This window comes from Hyperolius riggenbachi, chromosome 11 (assembly GCF_040937935.1).
Source record: "Hyperolius riggenbachi isolate aHypRig1 chromosome 11, aHypRig1.pri, whole genome shotgun sequence".
NCBI lineage: Eukaryota > Metazoa > Chordata > Amphibia > Anura > Hyperoliidae > Hyperolius > Hyperolius riggenbachi.
In genome coordinates this window covers 136,702,093-136,724,452 of record NC_090656.1, presented here as the reverse complement: position 1 = coordinate 136,724,452, position 22,360 = coordinate 136,702,093, and the positions used below count along the sequence as shown (strand labels likewise).

At 44.8% G+C, this 22,360-nt stretch overlaps 1 protein-coding gene across 2 annotated transcripts in view; it reads right to left on the bottom strand.

Moving 5' to 3' along the window:
* Positions 1-22,142, bottom strand: part of DPF2 (double PHD fingers 2) — an 84,737-nt gene extending 62,595 nt beyond the window's left edge. For both annotated transcript variants that reach the window (XM_068261006.1, XM_068261007.1), the window contains exons 1-2: positions 22,067-22,142; positions 5,605-5,765 (exon numbers count right to left, since the gene is read on the bottom strand). In XM_068261006.1, coding sequence (XP_068117107.1) covers positions 5,605-5,765; positions 22,067-22,089 — 184 coding nt within the window. In that variant the 5' untranslated portion in view covers positions 22,090-22,142. The remainder of the gene's footprint in view (positions 1-5,604; positions 5,766-22,066) is intronic.
* Positions 22,143-22,360: the final 218 nt, after the last annotated feature.

The window sequence follows — 22,360 nt, the reverse complement described above, 5'->3', positions numbered from 1 at the left end:
TATAAACTGTTCTGGATGTGCTGTCTAGCCTGAGCCTCTATGAGACTATAGACAAGCAGGGCTGCTGCTGCAGGCTTTCATCTGTCTGCTTTCAACTTTATTATTCTGGTATGCTGTGTGGCTGCCTGTAGGAAGTGTCTCTCAAAGAAATGAAACTGCATACAGTAGATAATGACTGGCTGCACACTGATACACTTGTCTGTTTCAGAGCTTCTTTCTCGGCAGCAGCAGCCCCTCCCATGTCAACAGCTCTGAGTAGGAAATCTGAGCCGGGAGGTTGCAGGCTTGGGCTTGAAGACTCCACAGAAGAATGACTCAGCTATAATGATTCCAGGTCAAACCTAGACTGAATCAGTCGGTGGATTCTTATCACAGTTGATAACAGATAGATTAGACTGAGAAGAATAAAACTAAAAGCAGGGTAGGTGTTTACTGTCATGTTCCCACTGATACATGTAATAAAATACATGAGGGTGCTTCGTCTCTGGTTCTCTTGAAGTCAAAGAAAAAAAATAGTTTTACTCACCTGGGGCTTCCCTCAGCCCCCTGCAGCTGTCCGATGCCCTCGTGGCATCGCTCCGATCTTCCTATCCCCGCCGGCGGCTCCTTCCGGTTTCGGGGACAGGCGCTGACAGGCTGGGAACGTGAGTGATTCTTCGCGTTCCCAGCCACAATAGCGCCCTCTATGCTGTTATTGCGGCAAAAAGGCCGCAATAACAGCATAGAGGGTGCTATTGTGGCTGGGAACGCAAAGGATCACTCGCGTTCCCAGCCTGTCGCTGAAACCGGCAGGAGCCGCCGGCGGGGACAGGAAGATCGGAGCGATGCTGCGAGGGCACCGGACAGCTGCAGGGGGCTGAGGGAAGCCCCAGGTGAGTAAAACTCATTTTTTTTCTTTGACTTCAAGAGAACCCGAGGTGGCATTCCATTACGTTAGTGGGGCACAGAGGCTGGTTGTGCACACTAACACCAGCCTCTGTTGCCCCATCGTGTGCCTCAAAGACCCCCCTGTTCGCCGCTATACCCCCGCAGTGCTGGTGACATGCAGCGTGTCGCCAGCACAATGTTTACCTAAGCGCTGTCAGCGCCGCTCCCCCGCCTCCTCCGTATCGCCGTTACCCGCCCGCGTCCCTTCCCTCTCGCTGATTGGAGGGAAGGGACGCGGGCGGGTAGCGGCGATGCGGAGGAGGCGGGGGAGCGGCGCTGACAGACAGCGCTAGGGTAAACATTGTGCTGGCGACACGCTGCGTGTCGCCAGCACTGCGGGGGCTATAGCGGCGAGCAGGGGGGTCTTTGAGGCACACGATGGGGCAACAAAGGCTGGTGTTAGTGTGCACAACCAGCCTCTGTGCCCCACTAACGTAATGAAATGCCACCTCGGGTTCTCTTTAAGTATCCCTTTAAAACACTAAGCCTATGTTATATGCATGGATTTCACATTGTGAGGAATGGTCAGAATCCATTATTATTGCAGGGAATAGGCTCTCTAACAACAGAAGCTGATACGCTAACAACAGAAGCTGATACGCTATCAGCATAGGAAATACTTTGATGGCATTGCAAATCAGTCAATTAACTACAACGTAGTTCATTTGAGCAGTTCCTTACTAGCAATGGTTAACGAGATGCAAATAATTTTTAAATTGATACAGGATTATGCAAATTTTGTATGCAAATGTATGCCGCTTGAAAATTGAGCATCCCTATTCCTCATTAACAACTGTATCACTGGTGGAGAATCCCCAAGGTATAACTGGCCTAAAGGATACATCCGAGGATAAAACAACAAAAAACAAAAACAAACAAAAAGTAGTCAGGTCCATAAATATTGGGACATCAGCAGGATGAATTCAGATGTGTTTCGGGCAATATTATCTGCTCATATTCAGCCAAATGCTTCAGAACTCATTGGACGAAGCTTCACAGTGCAGATGGACAATTACCCAAGGCATACTGCAAAAGCAACCAAAGAGTTTTTGAAGGGAAATGTTATGCAATGGCCAAGTCAATCACCTGACCTGAATCTGATTGAGCATGCATTTCATTTGCTGAAGAAAAAACTGAAGGGAAAATGCCCCAAGAAAAAGCAGAAATCTGAAGATAGTTGTAGTAGTGGCCTGGCAGAGCGTCACCAGGGATGAAACCCACGTCTGGTGATGTCTATGCGTTCCAGACTTCTGGCTGTAACTGACTGCAAAGGATTTGCAAACCAAGTAGTAAAAAGTGAAAGTTTGATTCAGGACTTTCATTCTGTCCCATTACTTTTGGTCCCTTAACAGGTGGGAGGCACATATGCAAACTTGCAATTTCTATTTCTACACCGTTCACCTGATTTGGATGTAAATACCCTCAAATTAAAGAGACACTGAAGTCTATTTTTCACCTTATTTACGTATGCAGCCAGCTTCAGCATTAAATTCCAAGCGAATTTGCCGCATTCCCGCGGCAGAACAAGGTATTTCTGCCCAAGAAATAGCATTGCAAAGTTCCAGGAGCTTGCAGATCTTCCTTCCTGGAAGAGGCAGAACTGTGCGCAGTAGCTTTGCTTCTTATCTAGTCAATCTCTGCCTCTTCCCACCCCTCTGTCTTCTTTCACTGAGAGGGGCGGAGATTGACTGGATTAAAGGTAGAGCTACTGCGCACAACTCTGCCTCCCCCAGGCAGCAAATTATGCAACTTGTAAAGTTGTGGAACCTTGCTGTGCTATTTCTTGGGCATAAACACCTCGTTCTGCCGCGGGAATGCGGCGAATCCGCTTGGAATTAAATGCCAAAGCTGAATGCATACGTAAATAAGGTAAAAAAAATAGAATTTAGTGTCTCTTTAAAGAGGAACTCCGGTGAAAATAATGTAATAAAAAAAGTGCTTCATTTATAAAATAATTATGTACTGTATACATGATTTAGACAGTGTTTGCCCATAGTAAAATATTTTAAATCCCTGATTTATATTCTGACATTTATCACATGGTGACATTTTTACTGCTGGCAAGTGATGTAGCTGCTGCTTGCTGTTTTGGCAGTTGGAAACAGTTGTAAACAGCTATTTCCCACAATGCAACAGAGTTCAGAGACAGGAAACTGCCAAGAGTACGTACTCAGAATTACTTTGTGGGAGGGGTTTCACCACAATATCAGCCATACAGCGCCCTGATGGTCTGTTTGTGAAAAGGAATACATTTCTCATGTAAAAGGGGGTATCTGTTACTGATTGGGATAAAGTTCAATTCTTGGTTGGAGTTTCTCTTTAAACTTGACAGTCTGCAGTTAAAAGCACATCGTGTTCGTTTCATTTCAAATCCATTGTGGTTGTGTATAGAGCCAAAAATGGAATTGTGTCGATGTCCCAATATTTATGGACCTGACTACTGTACTTGCCTAGGGCTTCCTCCAGCCCCTGGCCGCTGATCTGTCCCTCCCCCCAGCTTCGGTGTCCCAGGATCCACTCTTTTGGAGATGCCAACCTCGCCAGGTTGGGATCTTCTGCAAAGTATATGGAGGCTGTCATTTATTTCTTTTTAAACTATACCAATTGCCTAGCAGGCCTGCTGATCTATTTGGCTGCAGTAATGCCTGACTCACACCAGATACAAGCATGAAGCTAATCTTGTCAGATTTGACAAAAATGACAAAAACATCTGATCTGCTGCATGCTTGTTGAGGGCCTATGGCTAAAAGTATTAGAGACAGGATCAGCAGGATAGCCAGGCAACTGGTATTGCTTAAAATGAAATAAATATGGCAGCCTCCATATACTTCTCACATCAGCCTTCCTTTAAAGCAAACCCAGGAGGTCTGCAATGCACCTTTATGGATACTTACCTGAAGATGGTAAGTAAATTCCCTCGCCATCCTCCGTGGCCCCATTCCAGTGCTGGGACTGCTGAAGTGTGGCTTCCATGCATGTGCACACTACCACCATCCCACTCAGACTCCAGCAGAAATAGCCTAGCCCAAACAGGGCCGCGTTACTGTGCAGGCAGTTTGCATCTGCACAGTAACATGGGGTAGACCCGTTCCAGCCTGGCTGGAAAGCCAAGCAAGACAAAACTATTGCGCCTGCGCAAAGTGCTGACAAGCAGACTTTCCAGTCACTGTATCAACTGACTGCAGAGGACGAGGGAAGCCTCTTTAAGATCCAGAGGTTTCCTCCTCCCGAGGTAAGTACCCCCCTAGGGGCACTTTTATCCACTTCAAAACCCCTTTAACCACCCTGGCGTTCTATTAAGATCGCCAGGGCAGCTGCGGGAGGGTTTTTTTTAAATAAAAAAAAAAACTATTTCATGCAGCCAACTGAAAGTTGGCTGCATGAAAGCCCACTAGAGGGCGCTCCGGAGGCGTTCTTCCGATCGCCTCCGGCGCCCAGAATAAACAAGGAAGGCCGCAATGAGCGGCCTTCCTTGTTTTGCTTACATCGTCGCCATAGCGACGAGCGGAGTGACGTCATGGACGTCAGCCGACGTCCTGACGTCAGCCGCCTCCGATCCAGCCCTTAGCGCTGGCCGGAACTTTTTGTTCCGGCTACGCTGGGCTCAGGCGGCTGGGGGGACCCTCTTTCGCCGCTGCTCGCGGCGGATCGCCGCAGAGCGGCGGCGATCAGGCAGCACACGCGGCTGGCAAAGTGCCGGCTGCGTGTGCTGCTTTTTATTTCACTAAAATCGGCCCAGCAGGGCCTGAGCGGCAGCCTTCGGCGGTGATGGACGAGCTGAGCTCGTCCATACCGCCCGGGCTGGTTAAACACAATAGGGTGTATGCAATAAGTTACTTAATACTTTATACAGAATTTCGTGCGTAGTCTTGCCACATGATGAGTAGAGTGTAATGCACTGCACGTAATGTATTGCATTCTGCTCTACTCATTGTGTGGTAAGACTTTACACGTAATACTGCTTAACGCAGTTCACTACATACACCCCAATGTCACAAAAAAAAGAGTATATTAGTAAAATGTGCCTCCAAAGATTATTTGCTAGCTTTTCTCACTTATATACACTGGGGCAGAGAAGTTTGCCCTTTCCAATGGGTAGGAGACCATTACTCAAGATGCTTGGAAATTAACTACTTACGAAATAGTTATGAAATAATTACTAAATGATTGAAATCTACGACCTTTTGATGGCTATCTGGCTGCCAGGGCGTAGATTTCAACTTAACTCCACTGTGCGCATGCTCCGTTTTCGTCGCTGAATCGCCGTCTGCCGTCACAGCTCACTCGCTCTGACGCTCTCTATGGCGGCAGAGCCCTGTGAGCAGGTCAAGAGCAGATTTCATTGGCTCCTGGTCCTGTCTTTCAATGTAAGCAACTCCCATTGGCTTACATTTAAAGACACGTCCAGGAGCCAATGAAAGTGGCTCCTGGCCGGCTCCCAGGAACTCTGCCGTCATAGATATGGCAGAGTGGGTGGCCCAGGTTCCTGACGTGCAGCGGGTATGTGCAGCGATTCGTCGTTATGCCTTAAGGGGGCAGAGACCGCTGGTACTTAAGTGGTTAATCTAACATTTGGAGACCTCAGCTCAACAACAAAGTCCAATAAGCAACTAGGTTTGACAAAACAAGTTTTGCTTTCAACAGTTAAATTGTCTAATTTTTTTTTGTATGTCTTACCTGGACCTCTGTGTCTTTTCTCCATCCAAATATAACAATTACTTTGAGCCACTCCAGTTTGTGAATCTAAGAATGGCATTCGAACACTACGCTCTGCACACAAGCGTGCGTTGTAATTATGGCACTGCTCCATGGCATCCCTGTAATATTGTTCACCAAGTCTGCATGAAAAAAAAATACTATACAATTAACAGGGGAAAACAGTGCAGACACATTTAGCACAGCACAAACAAAGTAAACTTGAAGTGAAAAAATGTTATTGTGCTTTTTACACTTGTTGAAATATAAGAATATATAGATTATATTCTATAATAAGAATAGAAGAGGGGAGCCTCTGGATCTCGCACCTGCATGAACATGGCCACGGCTGCACTGTAGCAAGGAGCTACTTGAGTGCAAGCGGCTCCGGTTCACTGTGCAGGCACAGCCGTAAATAAGCAGGCGCAGTACAACTGTGAAGAGGAGCACAGTCGCGATCAAACATGCAAGCTCGTCGGATTTCTTTCAGGTTCGCAAGCTGCAACGGTGGTTCAAAGGACAGCGTAGGAGGCCTCTGCAGGAACCAGAGGCTTACCTCTTAGGCAAGTATTTGTTTTTTTTTTACCTGAGGTTCCCTTTGGGTACACTTTAAGGGATAATTGTAATGAAAGGGATATGGGGGCTGCAATATTTAAAGGAACACTATCAAACCAACTGTTCTAAAAAGACAATGTACAAATAATATCTCCATACATCTAGCGATGTATGGGCAGATTGGACCAAGAGACAGATCTCTCTCATCGAATCTGATTAGAAAGAGATCTGTCAGGTGCCCATACACCACAGGTCAATTCCCGATCAACAGACAGAATCCCGGAAGCCAGCGGGGAACAAGTGGAGGCTGTGGAGAAGTAATGTATACATGTACATGGGGTACGGGTGGAATTTATATTAGGGGATGACAGCGTTGGGGGTTTCATTGCACTTGTTGACCGTCTGAAAATTGCACGCTATTACTGCCACGCACCCGATCGAGAAACATCTTGCAGCATGCACGATCGAGAATGCGACCAATTTTCGTCCCGAAATTGGTCACATTGTCAGTTGGGCATGCACTTGGCGGCATCGATTTTCCTCCAATTTGATTATAATAATCGTATTGGATGGTCGATCGGCCGCCAAGTCGCCTGATGTATGGCCACCTTAAGTAGCTGTATAAACATTTTCCTACTTTTTTTTACATATCAAAGGCAAAAGCTTTTATTCATAGTGTGTAGGATTTAGCTCTATTGGAACAAATTGTTCTCAAAGGGGTGTCTGCTTCAATGTATGTACAGCCAGTGTTTTTTCTGCATATCAGACTACAGAGTATTTTTTTATGTTTTTATTTTTTGCTTTCAGAGAAAGTAGGAAAAGCTGTGGTGTCACCGATCATTACAAATGTTTATAACAAGTTACATTTCCTCTGCTCTCTTCAGACACTTCAGTCACACACAGGGTTAACAGATGCACTATGAGGGAATTCCCCCTGCCCCCTCATGGTTCACGCTGCCATCAGATTTGAGCAGACTTGCCGTCAGTTGAAGCCTGGTACACAACATGCAATTTCCCATCAGTTAGATGGATCGAATAGATAATTTCTGACAGGTCTAATCTGATTTCCGATCGGTTTTCTGATCGATTTGCATAGAAGTGATCAGAAAAAAATCAAAAAAACGATCGGAAATCCGATCGTATCTGTCTGAAATTATCTATCGTCTCATCTATCTGATGGGAAATTGCATGGTGTGCACCAGGCATCAGAGTGAAAAGAATTTGATAAGTAAACAAAAGAGATAAGCAAGTGAAATGTATACATCATTATTTACCAGCACTTCAGGAACTCTCAATCCCATGTTAAAAAAAACGCATGTTGATCGATAGTGTTCCTTTAATTCCTTTTTAACAATTCCAGTTGCCTGGCTATCCTGCTGATCCTCTGCCTCTAATACTTTTAGCCATAGACCTTGAATAAGCATGCAGCAGATCAGGTGTTTGACTGTCAGATCTGACAAGATTATCTGCATGCTTACTTCTGGTGTGATTTAGACACTAGTGCAGCCACATAGATCATCCAGGCAACTGGTATTTTTTTTAAAGGCAATAAATATGGAAACCACCATATCCCTCGTTAGTTGTTTTTTAAGTTTTCAATCTTGAAAAACATTTACTTTCTAGAAACCTTACATGGCTTGGTGTGTCAGTGGTATAGACGTTTGCACAAAGCAGGAAATAACATTTTGCAAATTCCATTGCACCCCTACTGTAGCTGCTAAAGAATTTGCAGAAGTGTGCCTCTGTGTACAAGCACAGCTGTACTGCATGAAGCCGCAAATTGACGAGCGGCCTCCCTCCACTTAATGTATGCAACTTTCTGTTTTTGCATCTGACAGGTTTGCTTTACTTAGGGCCCTTTTCTACGAGTAGTTGATAGGTAGTGAAATGCCTCTCAAACTCTCACAACTGCTTACTTCTGCCTGGAAACTGCTGGCTGCTGCCTGGTAACTGCTTCCTGAGCACACAGTACAACTGCTCATGGAAAAGAAGCCTTATTCTACCTTGGAACAGTAATCCATACATCACAAAAAACAATGAATAAATATCACTAGGGACGGTATGGTGCAGGTACCAGCACTGGTAAAAAACATGAATACAGGAAAAAAAGGAGCACAAACCCAATCTATGCTGCTCAAAAAACTGCAGTTTATTGGACAATTTCTAATACCATCACTAATAAAATAGCAAACTGGTGTCAGTGGTAAACGAACACAATGACAAATTGTATAATTTATAGTCGACAGTAGGGTTACAAAAATGAGTACAGAATCCCACTATGTATATCAAAATATAATTGCTGGGCATAGATACAAATTATCATCAAATCAAAGTTGAACACTATGCGCCATAGTACAAACATACTGGGAGTACTCAATCATCACTTAGGGAGGTAATCCATATGTTAGCAATAAATTCAAGGATTATAACCACTCACAGTGGATAATAGGGTACGACCAATATGATCAATTAAATAACATTCATAGAATAATAGGAGAGCCACATCTGACACATGTACTGCCCAAAAACATGTTGCTGAAAGATATCCTTATGACATAAATAAAAGGCATCAACATGACCACTAAAGGGTATACCACTGCCTGCTGCAAAGTTCAACATAGGTAGGGAAACGCCAGATCAGTTGCTAAAGATGAGTGTAGATCGTCCAAGGATGTAGTAATATAACAGAGGATAGAGGCAATATTTATGAATGCACCACCAAAAATGAACTTGAAGGCTTTTCAGACAAAAAGTCAATGTCCATAGCTGAAAATAGCATAGCCCATAATTAATGTAATAGGAATGAAGTCCTCATAATGCTGAAGTGCCACACTGTAAAAGCAAAGCGTTGCCACCTATACTGTCAAGGGACGTGGTACAGCAAAAAGTTCATAGGCAGTAGACGTACATTCCAAAGTATTGCATAACTGCCACAACGTAGATCACCAACGTTGCCCCTTATACAGTTAAGGGGCGTGGTGGAGCAGATAATTCATATGGCGAGTGATATCGAAGATGATAGCGATCCTTTGGGCTGATTAAGCATCGCGTGAGGTCAGCACATTAAGTTCAGCAGCAATCATAGCAAGCCAGCTCCATAGTCAAGTAACACTGTGAAGCATCCAGTCAAACATAAATCGCTTGAGTAAACCACAGTGTATTGTAGCAGTGATATAGCAGTAAACAGATGTCCGCTGGAGCGGTGCTTAGCAGCAACGTGGCCAATTGCGCACATAAGCGCTGTAGCAAAACAAGAGGGGAGTACTGTCCTCCAGCGAACAGAAAATTGATCATTTATCTGTGCAGTGTGCAGTGTATGGCGCTGCATCCGTCCCCAAAGGCTGGCTGTATCTGTACACTCAGGCTGGCGTAGTAGAGCAAAGCGGTAAGGTGGATTAGAGATGCGTCATAAGGTCAGCGGGCAGAGCAGTGTGGTGTCTTCTAAAAGTGCGTGCAGGTTAGCATGACGTCTACGCCATTCGCCCCGGACTTCTTCAGGACATGCTACCATTTTCATATTCATTGTGAGATACTGTACTCATTTTTGTAATCCTACTATCGACTATAAATTATACAGTTTGCCATTGTGTCGGTTTACCACTGACGCCATTTTGCTATTTTATTGGTGATGGTATTAGGAATTGTCCAATAAACCAGGGTTGTGGAGTCGGTACAAAAATCTTCAGACTCCAACTCCGACTCCTCAGTTTATGAAACCACGACTCCGACTCCGGGTACCCAAAATGGCCCCGACTCCTTAGTCTTATACTTTACAGGGCTGTGGATTTTGTACAAAAATCATCTGACTCCGACTCCCAACTGACTCCTCAGTTTATGAAATCAATGACTCCGACTCCAACTCCGGGTGCCCAAAATTGCCCCGAGTCCGACTCCACAACCCTGCAATAAACTGTGCATTTTTTTGAGCTGCATATACTGTTTTGTCCTTTTTGCTGTATCCATATATCACAGCCTGCACTTGTACATGGAGGGGAGTGCAGCCAGAAGACCATATCCGACAAGGCGTACGAGAGGAATCGGCGCAGGAGACTTGGGCGCAGGATACGGTATATGGCTTCTCCGTCAGAAGACGGAGCTGAAGTTACTTTTAAAACACAATAATTCGGCCTCCAGCAATTGCTGGAAACCAAATTAGTTAATTCCCCACCATCCATGGCGGCCTGGAGGGGGAATAGTATTTAACACGGCCAGGAACTTGTGCAGCAGCAGGATCAGCCATATACCGGCTGTATCCTGCGCCCAAGTCTCCCGCGCCGATTCCTCTCGTACGCCCTGAGCCTTCCCCCCACTTAGGCAAGTATGTAACCCATCCCTCAGGTGACATTGTGGGGCCGAGGCTGCGTTATGCGGTGGGGGATTCTGATGGCTGTGGAGTCGGAGCAATTTTGAGTACCTGGAGTCGAAGTAGGAAAAAAATTAACCGACTCCTAATGAATTTAAACTGTAATTAAAATAGAAAATATTATAAAATGTTCTATTTCTCTATTTATAAATACAGTAATAGCTGTGCTTAGTCCACAAAAATGAAATAAACCAATCAAAAAAAGTTACTTGTACTGCTTCAATAAAGCAGTCCCAGTATTTGTAAAGTCAGATACACACATCTGATTGTGACTGTATATATGATGTGTACACAGGAATCTTTTATACATACTAAATAACATCTATGCTGTAAGAATAAAGCCTGATGTGTAGCCGTGTCACTAATAGAGATGGTCAATGAGATGCAAATAATTCTGCGTTGTTGCTGATTTATGTAAATGTATGCACTCCCTTTGCTCATGAAATCAAATAATTTGATATGTTAAAATTTTGTTTGGTAACTACGAATTAAAGGGTACCTGAGACGGATAAAAATAAAAGTTTTATACATACCTGGGACTTCCTCCAGCCCCCTTCAGGCCAATCAGTCCCTTGCTGTCCTCCTCCACCATCTGGATCTTCTGCTAAAAGTCCTGGTAATTCAGCCAGTGAGCGCAGTCTGGCCACGTGCCACTTCCACAGCCAGGAGCGATCTGCAATAGTGCTGCGCAGGTGTAGTACGCTCCTGGCGGCGGAGTGTGTGCATGCGCACTACCCCCGGCTGGCTCAAGTGCCTGGACCCATAGCAGAAGATGCAGGTGGCGGAGGAGGACAGCGAGGGACTGATTAGCCTGAAGGGGGCTGGAGGAAGCTCAAGGTATGTATAAAACTTTAATTTCATCTGTCTCAGGTTTCCTTTGTTACACAGTAGTACTATACTCTACATAGGCACTCCCCACAGAGCTGCGGGGAATCCACTGAGAATGTTGTGCACATTAAACACAGAGGTGTTGTCTATCACCCATAAACCTGGTTCAGATTGTACATGAAGAATGTATAATAGAGGAAGAATCGCCTCATTCTCCTGCAGAGTACCAGCACATCACTCTTACATGTACCCACAGTTACATTGCCTAGGGCCTGATAGATGTTCTTTGTTCCTGTCTGTACCTTTTACAAGTACTCATACCAAGGGGTAGTTTTAGTTGATGACTAAAGGGAATAAATATGGCAGTCTACATATCCTTCTCACTTCAGTTGTCTTTTAAAATTCCAAAGCGTTGGCAGTTAAGAGATGAATTTCATGTTACAAACATTCAATCAACAAGATTGTAATATGCAAATTAGAGGAGTCAGAGGAATCCTAAACTGAGGAGTCAGTCTGAATCGGTGGATTTTTGTACCGACTCCACAGCCCTGGTGGTGTGTGAGGTACAATCCATCTGCCTGGCTCATCGCTAGCTGAGGCTTCGGGGTCCTTGTACTCTCGCTAGATTTCCTACAGAGGCGGTTCTTATCAGCCAACTATAAGCTAAGCTTAATCGAGTTAGTGTACACAGTTTTAATTCTAAACATCAACTGTGACAAACCTGCCTTGCTAAACTAAACAAAAGTAATGCTTTAACCACTTGAGGACCTAGGGCTTTCTACCCCTTAAGGACCGGCCACTTTTTTTCCATTCAGACCACTGCAGCTTTCACGGTTTATTGCTCGCTCATACAACCTACCACCTAAATGAATTTTGGCTCCTTTTCTTGTCACTAATAAAGCTTTCTTTTGCTGCTATTTGATTGTTCCTGCGATTTCTACTTTTTATTATATTCATCAAAAAAGACATGAATTTTGGCAAAAAAATGATTTTTTTAACTTTCTGTGCTGACATTTTTCAAATAAAGTAAAATTTCTGTATACATGCAGCGCGAAAAATGTGGACAAACATGTTTTTGATAAAAAAAAAACCCATTCAGTGTATATTTATTGGTTTGGGTAAAAGTTATAGCGTTTACAAACTATGGTGCAAAAAGTGAATTTTCCCATTTTCAAGCATCTCTGACTTTTCTGACCCCCTGTCATGTTTCATGAGGGGCTAGAATTCCAGGATAGTATAAATACCCCCCAAATGACCCCATTTTGGAAAGAAGACATCCCAAAGTATTCACTGAGAGGCATAGTGAGTTCATAGAAGATATTATTTTTTGTCACAAGTAAGCGGAAAATGACACTTTGTGAGAAAAAAAAAAAAAAAAAAAGTTTCCATTTCTTCTAACTTGCGACATAAAAAAATGAAATCTGCCACGGACTCACCATGCCCCTCTCTGAATACCTTGAAGGGTCTACTTTCCAAAATGGGGTCATTCGTGGGGTGTTTACTGTCCTGACATTTTGGGGGGTGCTAAATTGTAAGCACCCCTGTAAAGCCTAAAGGTGCTCATTGGACTTTGGACCCCTTAGCGCAGTTAGGCTGCAAAAAAGTGCCACACATGTGGTATTGCCGTACTCAGGAGAAGTAGTATAATGTGTTTTGGGGTGTATTTTTACACATACCCATGCTGGGTGGGAGAAATAACCTCTGTAAATGACAATTTGTTAATTTTTTTTACACACAATTGTCCATTTACAGAGATCTTTCTCCCACTCCGGCGAGATCTTTCTCCCACTCCGGTACGGCGATACCACATGTGTGGCACTTTTTTGCACCCTAACTGCGCTAAAGGGTCCAAAGTCCAATGAGTACCTTTAGGATTTCACAGGTCATTTTGAGAAATTTCGTTTCAAGACTACTCCTCACGGTTTAGGGCCCCTAAAATGCCAGGGCAGTATAGGAACCCCACAAATGACCCTATTTTAGAAAGAAGACACCCCAAGGTATTCCATTAGGAGTATGGTGAGTTCATAGAAGATTTTATTTTTTGCCAAAAGTTAGCGGAAAATGACACTTTGTGAAAAAACACAATTAAAATCAATTTCCGCTAACTTGTGACAAAAAATAAAATCTTCTATGAACTCGCCATACTACTAACGGAATACCTTGGGGTGTCTTCTTTCTAAAATGGGGTCATTTGTGGGGTTCCTATACTGCCCTGGCATTTTAGGGGCCCTAAACCGTGAGGAGTAGTCTTGAAACGAAATTTCTCAAAAATGACCTGTGAAATCCTAAAGGTACTCATTGGACTTTGGGCCCTTTAGCGCAGTTAGGGTGCAAAAAAGTGCCACACATGTGGTATCGCCATACTCCGGAGGAGTAGTACAATGTGTTTTGGGGTGTATTTTTACACATACCCATGCTGGGTGGGAGAAATACCTCTGTAAATGGACAATTGTGTGTAAAAAAAATCAAAAGATTGTCATTTACAGAGGTATTTCTCCCACCCAGCATGGGTATGTGTAAAAATACACCCCAAAACACATTATACTACTTCTCCCGAGTACGGCGATACCACATGTGTGGCACTTTTTTGCACCCTAACTGCACTAAGGGGCCCAAAGTCCAATGAGTACCTTTAGGATTTCACAGGTCATTTTTGTTTCAAGACTACTCCTCGCGGTTTAGGGCCCCTAAAATGCCAGGGCAGTATAGGAACCCCACTAATGACCCCATTTTAGAAGGAAGACACCCCAAGGTATTCCGTTAGGAGTATGGTGAGTTCATAGAAGTTTTTATTTTTTTGTCACAAGTTAGCGGAAATTGATTTTAATAGTTTTTTTTCACAAAGTGTCATTTTCCGCTAACTTGTGACAAAAAATAAAATCTTCTATGAACTCACCATACTCCGTACGGAATACCTTTGGGTGTCTTCTTTCTAGAATGGAGTCATTTGTGGGGTTCCTATACTGCCCTGGCATTTTAGGGGCCCTAAACCGTGAGGAGTAGTCTTGAAACCAAATGTCGCAAAATGACCTGTGAAATCCTAAAGGTACTCTTTGGACTTTGGGCCCCTTAGCGTACTTAGGGTGTAAAAAAGTGCCACACATGTGGTACCGCCGTACTCAGGAGAAGTAGTATAATGCGTTTTGGGGTGTATTTTTACACATACCCATGCTAAGTGGGAGAAATATCTCTGTAAATGACAATTGTTTGATTTTTTTTTTACACACAATTGTCCATTTACATAGAAATTTCTCCCACCCAGCATGGGTATGTGTAAAAATACACCCCAAAACACATTATACTACTTTTCCTGAGTACGGCGGTACCACATGTGTGACACTTTTTTGCAGCCTAGGTGCGCTAAGGGGCTCAACGTCCTATTCACAGGTCATTTTGAGGCATTTGTTTTCTAGACTACTCCTCGCGGTTTAGGGCCCCTAAAATGCCAGGGCAGTATAGGAACCCCACAAGTGACCCCATTTTAGAAAGAAGACACCCCAAGGTATTCTGTTAGGTGTATGACGAGTTCATAGAAGATTTTATTTTTTTGTCAAAAGTTAGCGGAAAGTGACACTTTGTGGAAAAAAACCAATAAAAATCAATTTCCGCTAACTTTTGACAAAAAATAAAATCTTCTATGAACTCGTCATACACCTAACAGAATACCTTGGGGTGTCTTTTTTTCTAAAATGGGGACACTTGTGGGGTTCCTATACCGCCCTGGCATTTTACGGGCCCAAAACCGTGAGTAGTCTGGAAACCAAATGTCTCAAAATGACTGTTCAGGGGTATAAGCATCTGCAAATTTTGATGACAGGTGGTCTATGAGGGGGCGAATTTTGTGGAACCGGTCATAAGCAGGGTGGCCTTTTAGATGACAGGTTGTATTGGGCCTGATCTGATGGATAGGAGTGCTAGGGGGGTGACAGGAGGTGATTGATGGGTGTCTCAGGGGGTGGTTAGAGGGGAAAATAGATGCAATCAATGCACTGGGGAGGTGATCGGAAGGGGGTCTGAGGGGGATCTGAGGGTTTGGCCGAGTGATCAGGAGCCCACACGGGGCAAATTAGGGCCTGATCTGATGGGTAGGTGTGCTAGGGGGTGACAGGAGGTGATTGATGGGTGTCTCAAGGTGTGATTAGAGGGGGGAATAGATGCAAGCAATGCACTGGCAAGGCGATCAGGGCTGGGGTCTGAGGGCATTCTGAGGGTGTGGGCGGGTGATTGAGTGCCCTAGGGGCAGATAGGGGTCTAATCTGATAGGTAGCAGTGACAGGGGGTGATTGATGGGTAATTAGTGGGTGTTTAGGGTAGAGAACAGATGTAAACACTGCACTTGGGAGGTGATCGGACGTCGGATCTGCGAGCGATCTATTGGTGTGGGTGGGTGATCAGATTGCCCGCAAGGGGCAGGTTAGGGGCTGATTGATGGGTGGCAGTGACAGGGGGTGATTGATGGGTGGCAGTGACAGGGGGTGATTGATGGGTGATTGATAGGTGATTGACAGGTGATTGACAGGTAATCAGTGGGTTATTACAGGGGAGAACAGATGTAAATATTGCACTGGCGAATTGATAAGGGGGGGTCTGAGGGTAATCTGAGCGTGTAGGCGGGTGATTGGGTGCCCGCAAGGGGCAGATTAGGGTCTGATCTGATGGGTAACAGTGACAGGTGGTGATAGGGGGTGATTGATGGGTAATTAGTGGGTGTTTAGAGGAGAGTAAACGCTGCGCTTGGGTGGTGATCTGATGTCGGATCTGCGGGCGATCTATTGGTGTGGGTGGGTAATCAGATTGCCCGCAAGGGGCAGGTTAGGGGCTGATTGTTGGGTGGCAGTGACAGGGGGTGACAGGGGGTGATTGATGGGTGATAGGTGATTGGCAGGTGATTGACAGGTGATCAGTGGGTTATTACAGGGAAGGATAGATGTAAATAATGCCCTGGCGAATTGATAAGGGGGGGGTCTGAGGGTAATCTGAGCATGTAGGCGGGTGATTGGGTGCCCGCAAGGGGCAGATTAGGGTCTGATCTGATAGGTAACAGTGATAGGGGGTGATTGATGGGTGATTGATGGGTAATTAGTGGGTGTTTAGAGAAGATAACAGATGTAAACAATACATTTGGGAGGTAATCTGACGGCGGGTTTGCGGGCGATCTAATGGTGTGGGTGGGTGATCAGATTGCCCGCAAGGGGCAGGTTAGGGGCTGATTGATGGGTGGCAGTGACAGGGGGTGATTGATGGGTGATAGGTGATTGACAGGTGATCAGTGGGTTATTACAGGGAAGAACAGATGTAATGAATGCACTGGTGAATTGATAAGGGGGGGTCTGAGGGCAATCTGAGCGTGTGGGCGGGTGATTGGGTGCCCGCAAGGGGCAGATTAGGGTCTGATCTGATAGGTAAAAGTGACAGGTGGTGATAGGGGGTGATTGATGGGTGATTGATGGGTAATTAGTGTGTGTTTAGAGGAGAGAATAGATGTAAACAATGGATTTGGGAGGTGATCTGATGTCGGATCTGCGGGCGATCTATTGGTGTGGGGGGGTGATCAGATTGCCCGCAAGGGGCAGGTTAGGGGCTGATTGATGGGTGGCAGTGACAGGGGGTGATTGATGGGTGATTGACGGGTGATTTACAGGTGATCAGGGGGGATAGATGCATACAGTGCATGGGGGGGGGGGGTCTGGGGGGGGGGGGTCTGGGGAGAATCTGGGGGGTGGGGGGGTGATCAGGAGGGGGCAGGGGGGGGTATAAAAAAAAATAGCGTTGACAGATAGTGACAGGGAGTGATTGATGGGTGATTAGGGGGGTGATTGGGTGCAAACAGGGGTCTGGGGGGTGGGCAGGGGGGGGTCTGATGGGTGCTGTGGGCGATCTGGGGCGGGGGGGGGGAGAAAATCAGTGTGCTTGGTGCAGACTAGGGTGGCTGCAGCCTGCCCTGGTGGTCCCTCGGACAGTGGGACCACCAGGGCAGGAGGCAGCCTGTATAATACACTTTGTAAACATTACAAAGTGTATTATACACTTTGTATGCGGCGATCGTCGGGTTAACATCCCGCCGGCGCTTCCGTATGTCCGGCGGGATGTTGCGGCGAGTGAGCGGCGACAGGCGGAGGATCGCGTCACGGATGACGCGATCGCTCCGCCCATGCCCAAACAAGGACCGCCGCCATTTGTCAATACGGCGGTCCTTGCGGCGTCTGCTTCCCGGCCGCCATTTGTCTATACGGCGGTCGGGAAGTAGTTAAAGGAGGAACTAAAAGGTAGCCACACACTGGTTAATTGTCACCAGATCGACCAACAGATCGAATGTGATCAGAGAGTGATCTAATGGCTGCCCATACATTGCAACCAAATTTTAAATCGATTTCAGCATGAAAAATCAATTCACAACCTGTGGAACTGCCGCCTGCTCGCCGCCACTGCTCCCCTGGCCAGCTGCAATACATTACTTGTCTGCCGGCACGAGTCCCCGCAGTCTCATTTCTTCCAGCATACCCCATCTTCACTTCACTTCTTGTCCTGTCACAAGCAGAAAGTTCAAACAGTAGAGCGCCCTCTAATGTTTGAACTTCACTTTCTCACAGGACGGGACAGGAAGTGAAGAGAAGATGCTGGAAGATGGGAGAAACTACGGACACGCGTGTCCTGGTCTGGAACGTGCCATCGGTGAATTCGCCTGCACTTTGAGAGAGGAGATGCCTCCAGGACTGACTGCGTGCGCTGATGGGTTTTAAAGTTTGTAAGGCTTTGTAAGTAGATTTTAACCTGTGCGTATTAAATATCCCCTGGTAAACTATGGAGAGCTATTATTTTCTTTAGATTTCCACTATACTCCCAACATTGAGAGCTGCCCTAGCAATCCATACCAGGATATTTTAAGCGTGGACCTTTTTGCTTCAGTGGAGCACAAGTCTATATTGTTTGCTAGAAAACTGTCAGGCCTTAGGTCCTGACTAGGGATGATCAAAGGCATGCAAATATTTCTGAGTTTATGCAAATGTACGTACATTTGTATGCAAATACATGCAGCTTGAAAATAGGCCAAGCAAGGCCTTCCCCGATTTAAATTGACTGGTACAATTTCAAGCGGCATACATTTGCATAAACTCAGAAATATATATTTGCATATCATTGGTCATCCCTAGTCCTGACATCACATTGTGGATGGGGTTTCACCACAATACCAGCCATACAGACCTCCCTGATGATCTATTCAGGAAAAGGATTTCTCATAGGAAAAGGGGTATCAGCTGATTGGGATAAAGTTCAATCCTTGGTTAGGCCGGATCCACACTATCAGCGCTTTAGGGAGCATTTGCTTAGCTTTCTGAGCGCTTTTTAAAAATTGCTCCCATTTACTTTCATTAAAATTGCGGTAAAAATCATTGTGATCGCCTTTGCTGCAATTTTTACGTGATTTTTACCCCGATTTTAATGAAAGTGAATGGGAGCAATTTTTAAAAGCGCTAAACAAACACTTACAAAAGCTCTTGTAGTGTGGATTAAAGTGTTATTAAAAGCGCTTATAGTACTAGAGTATACCCCTGGGGGGTACTTACCTTGGGAGGGGGAAGCCTCTGGATCCTTTTGAGGCCTACCCCCTCCATCCCACTGTGGTCTCACTGGGCCCCCTGAAACCACAGCCCAAAGGAAAGTTGGCTGCTAATATTTACATGGCCGCCGTTCAGGGGCCGCTAGCACTGCCACCAGGTAACGGAGGAAGCCTCGGTAGGATCCAGAGGCTTCCCCCTCCCAAGGTAAGTACCCACCAGGGGACGTTTTTTAAAGTTACAGGTCCTCTTTAAAGTGTGGCCACACCTGTGATGTATGTTGCCCTTAGGACAACATCACTGGGCCTGCCAGTACAGATGCATGTTAGCTATGCTGCTGACAATGTGTATTGTTAACATGGCTGTGGAGTCTGAGCCATTTTGGATACCCGAAGCCGGAGATTTCATAAACTGAGGAGTCTGAGTCAGATGATTTGTGTACAAAATCCACAGCCCTGGTAAGTATTAGACTAAGGAGTCGGAGCCATTTTGGGTACCTGGAGTCGGAGTCAGTGGTTTCATAAACTGAGGAGTCGAAAGTTTTTGTACCGACTCCATAGCCCTGATTGTTAATATGCGTGCGGGGATGTAGAGCAGAGAGACGAAGGAGCGGTGTCTTCAAAGGAGTTGCCAGCCCATGGGGGTGGATCTGCTAGGCGAATTGATGACGGGTCGGGGCTGCCACACACATTACATTTACATTACGTAATACACCATCTGGGCTCCTGTTTCCGTGTTGGTTTTCCAAGGTTCATTGTATCTGCAGACCTTGGCTAAGCCAAAGTTGTTTGTCAACTTACCATTAACAGCCAAATCTTTAAAGTCTACAAGTAGTTTAAAGGCACGTACACACCCCATACTTTAGCAAACGACAGGTCCGTCAGACCCTCCCGCTGGGCAGACGTTCTGCCAACAGTAGAACTGGTGTACAGTCTGTCGGCAGACTGATTCGCTGAGTGGATCTGTCAGAAACAGTCTTATGAGTCTGCCGACAGCGTGTACCCACGACCTATTGTCGGCAGAACGTCCGTCCAGCGAGAGGGTCTGACGGACCTGTTTGCTAAAGTATGGCGTGTGTACGCGCCTTAACATGCAGGAGCAGGCAACCCAAGACTACAATCCTGTATGCACAAAGTACCATTAGATGCCTGTAAACAGCTTAAGAAGAACTCACACAGGACTATAAAACTTAAAGTGGACTCAAATTAAAAATTCTAGATTTCAGAAATAAAATCCATTTCTAACTTATAATAAATAGCTGCCTTTTTTCAGCTGCATGATGACAAATATAAAGTATTTTACATTTATTGGAGGAACCCCTCCCTTCCTTTCATATTGCCGGGACAGAATCCGGCAGACTGGTGGAGGAGATAAAAAACAAAACACAGGCTGCTACTGATGATGTCACAGGGGAGTGATCTCAGCTTGTGTGACATTTCACATAGACGACTCCCCTGTGAGGGAGGGTAGCTGATGACAAACACACCCATGATCTAAAACCTCCTACTAAGCTCAGAAGTAATGGCTACCACCTGTATAACCCTAGTTATGAAAAGAGAAGGGTGAAAAGCATGCACTGAAATGATCATAGGCTTGAATGAGTGTTTATCATTGTATGTGTCAGAGTGGTGGAACTAAATATTTTGAATTAAAAAAAAAAAATAATAAAAAAAAAAAAGGGTTGGGTCCGCTTTAAAGAGACACTGAAGCGAAAAAAAAATTATGATATGATTTGTATGTGTAGTACAGCTAAGAAATAAAACATTAAAATCAGATACTAATTGTTTCAGTCAGTCTAATTGTTTCCAGTACAGGAAGAGCTAAGAAATTCCAGTTGTTATCTCTATGCAAAAAAGCCATTAAGCTCTACGACTTTCAAAGTTGTGGAGAGGGCTGTTTTCTGACTTATTATCTCAACTGTTATTGAACTATTTACTTTTGCTCTGCCAGAGGAGAGGTCAGTTCACAGACTGCTCTGAAATAATCATTTTGAATGCCGAATGTTGTGTAATCTGCACATATTATAGAATGATGCAATGTTAGAAAAAAACACTATATACCTGAAAATAAAAGTATGAGAATATTTTATTTGCTGCTAATCTTCTAGTAATTATTCATAGTACACAACCAATTCACTATATCATATTCTTTTTTCAGCTTCAGTGTCTCTTTAAGGCTATTTCACATAAAAGGGCAAAAATGAAATTGAACAAAAATATTAAGAGCTAGTTTGTTAGTATTTTTTTTCTTAAACATTAGCAAAATGCCAGGACAATGAAAACTTCTTTGTTCTCAAGGATACCAGCTCACACTACAAGGTTAACACTAACTATCCTAAAATTACTGCTGCAGATATTTTGGTGGTGCTTATTACCTACCAGCCACCATCAGACCTATTGCAAACAGGTGCCGACCAACCTCTTGCTAAACCAGTCAACTTTTTCTTAAAAAAAAAAAAAAAAAGTCCCTTACAAGAAACTAAACAAACTAGTAAAGGAACTGCCAGTTTCAATCAACTCCTGTGAAGAATCGTTTAAAACTAGGTTTTATTTTCTTTTAATCTACATGAATATATACAGTTGATATTTCACACCAATATTTCAGACCAATTACATCTATTAGTTGGATATAACAGAACATTTCACTCAGCTAGCAGAAGCCAACCAAACAAAGAAAGCAAGCACATAACAAGCAGGCCAGGAGGCTTCTTTTCACAGTATCAGGAAACAAATGATCTCTGCTTCCTGATAGTAAACACTGTTATCTCAGATAAGGACTTCTGTTTTGATGTTACATTCAGAAGTACCAAAACTTCTATACCCACAGAGGCAGGGCACTGATTTAAATAAGACACTTGTTATAATTGTTCTAAGCATAATATACTGTAAACTCATAGGCAGATGATCCTAGACCGCCTCATCCGCTCCAACTAGCACACTGGGTATTGTAGTCTCGTCCAGAGAGGCACAATTAGCAGAACTCCCAATACAAGCATTTCAGCCTATTATCCTAACAAGCAGTCCCTGTCCCTCATAGTACTGGCCATTTAAGGGAATGGTGTCTGCCCTACAGCCACAACTCCCTCACAGATTGCAGCGTTCGGAGTTTTTCCACTTCACTTTCTCCAATTTCCTCTACTCACATCTTTTCTACAGCCGCCGCCATCTTCTCGGTCTCTCCCGCGACACACGCAGTCTCGGCGCCGCCGCAGTTGCGCTGTGACGTCACACGTATACATACGGCATGACGCTCGCATGCGATACAAAGTTTCTGAGAAAGGTCTGCTGCTCACATAGCGCAGGCGCAGTACAACCATACAATAGCTGTCCCGTATTGTTTGGTGAAAGTCTGCCCCCTTCAGTTCCAGGCCAGCCATATTGTATGAAGAGCGTTTTCACTGATTGTTGGTTATATGGAAATAGAGATGAGCTCAAAC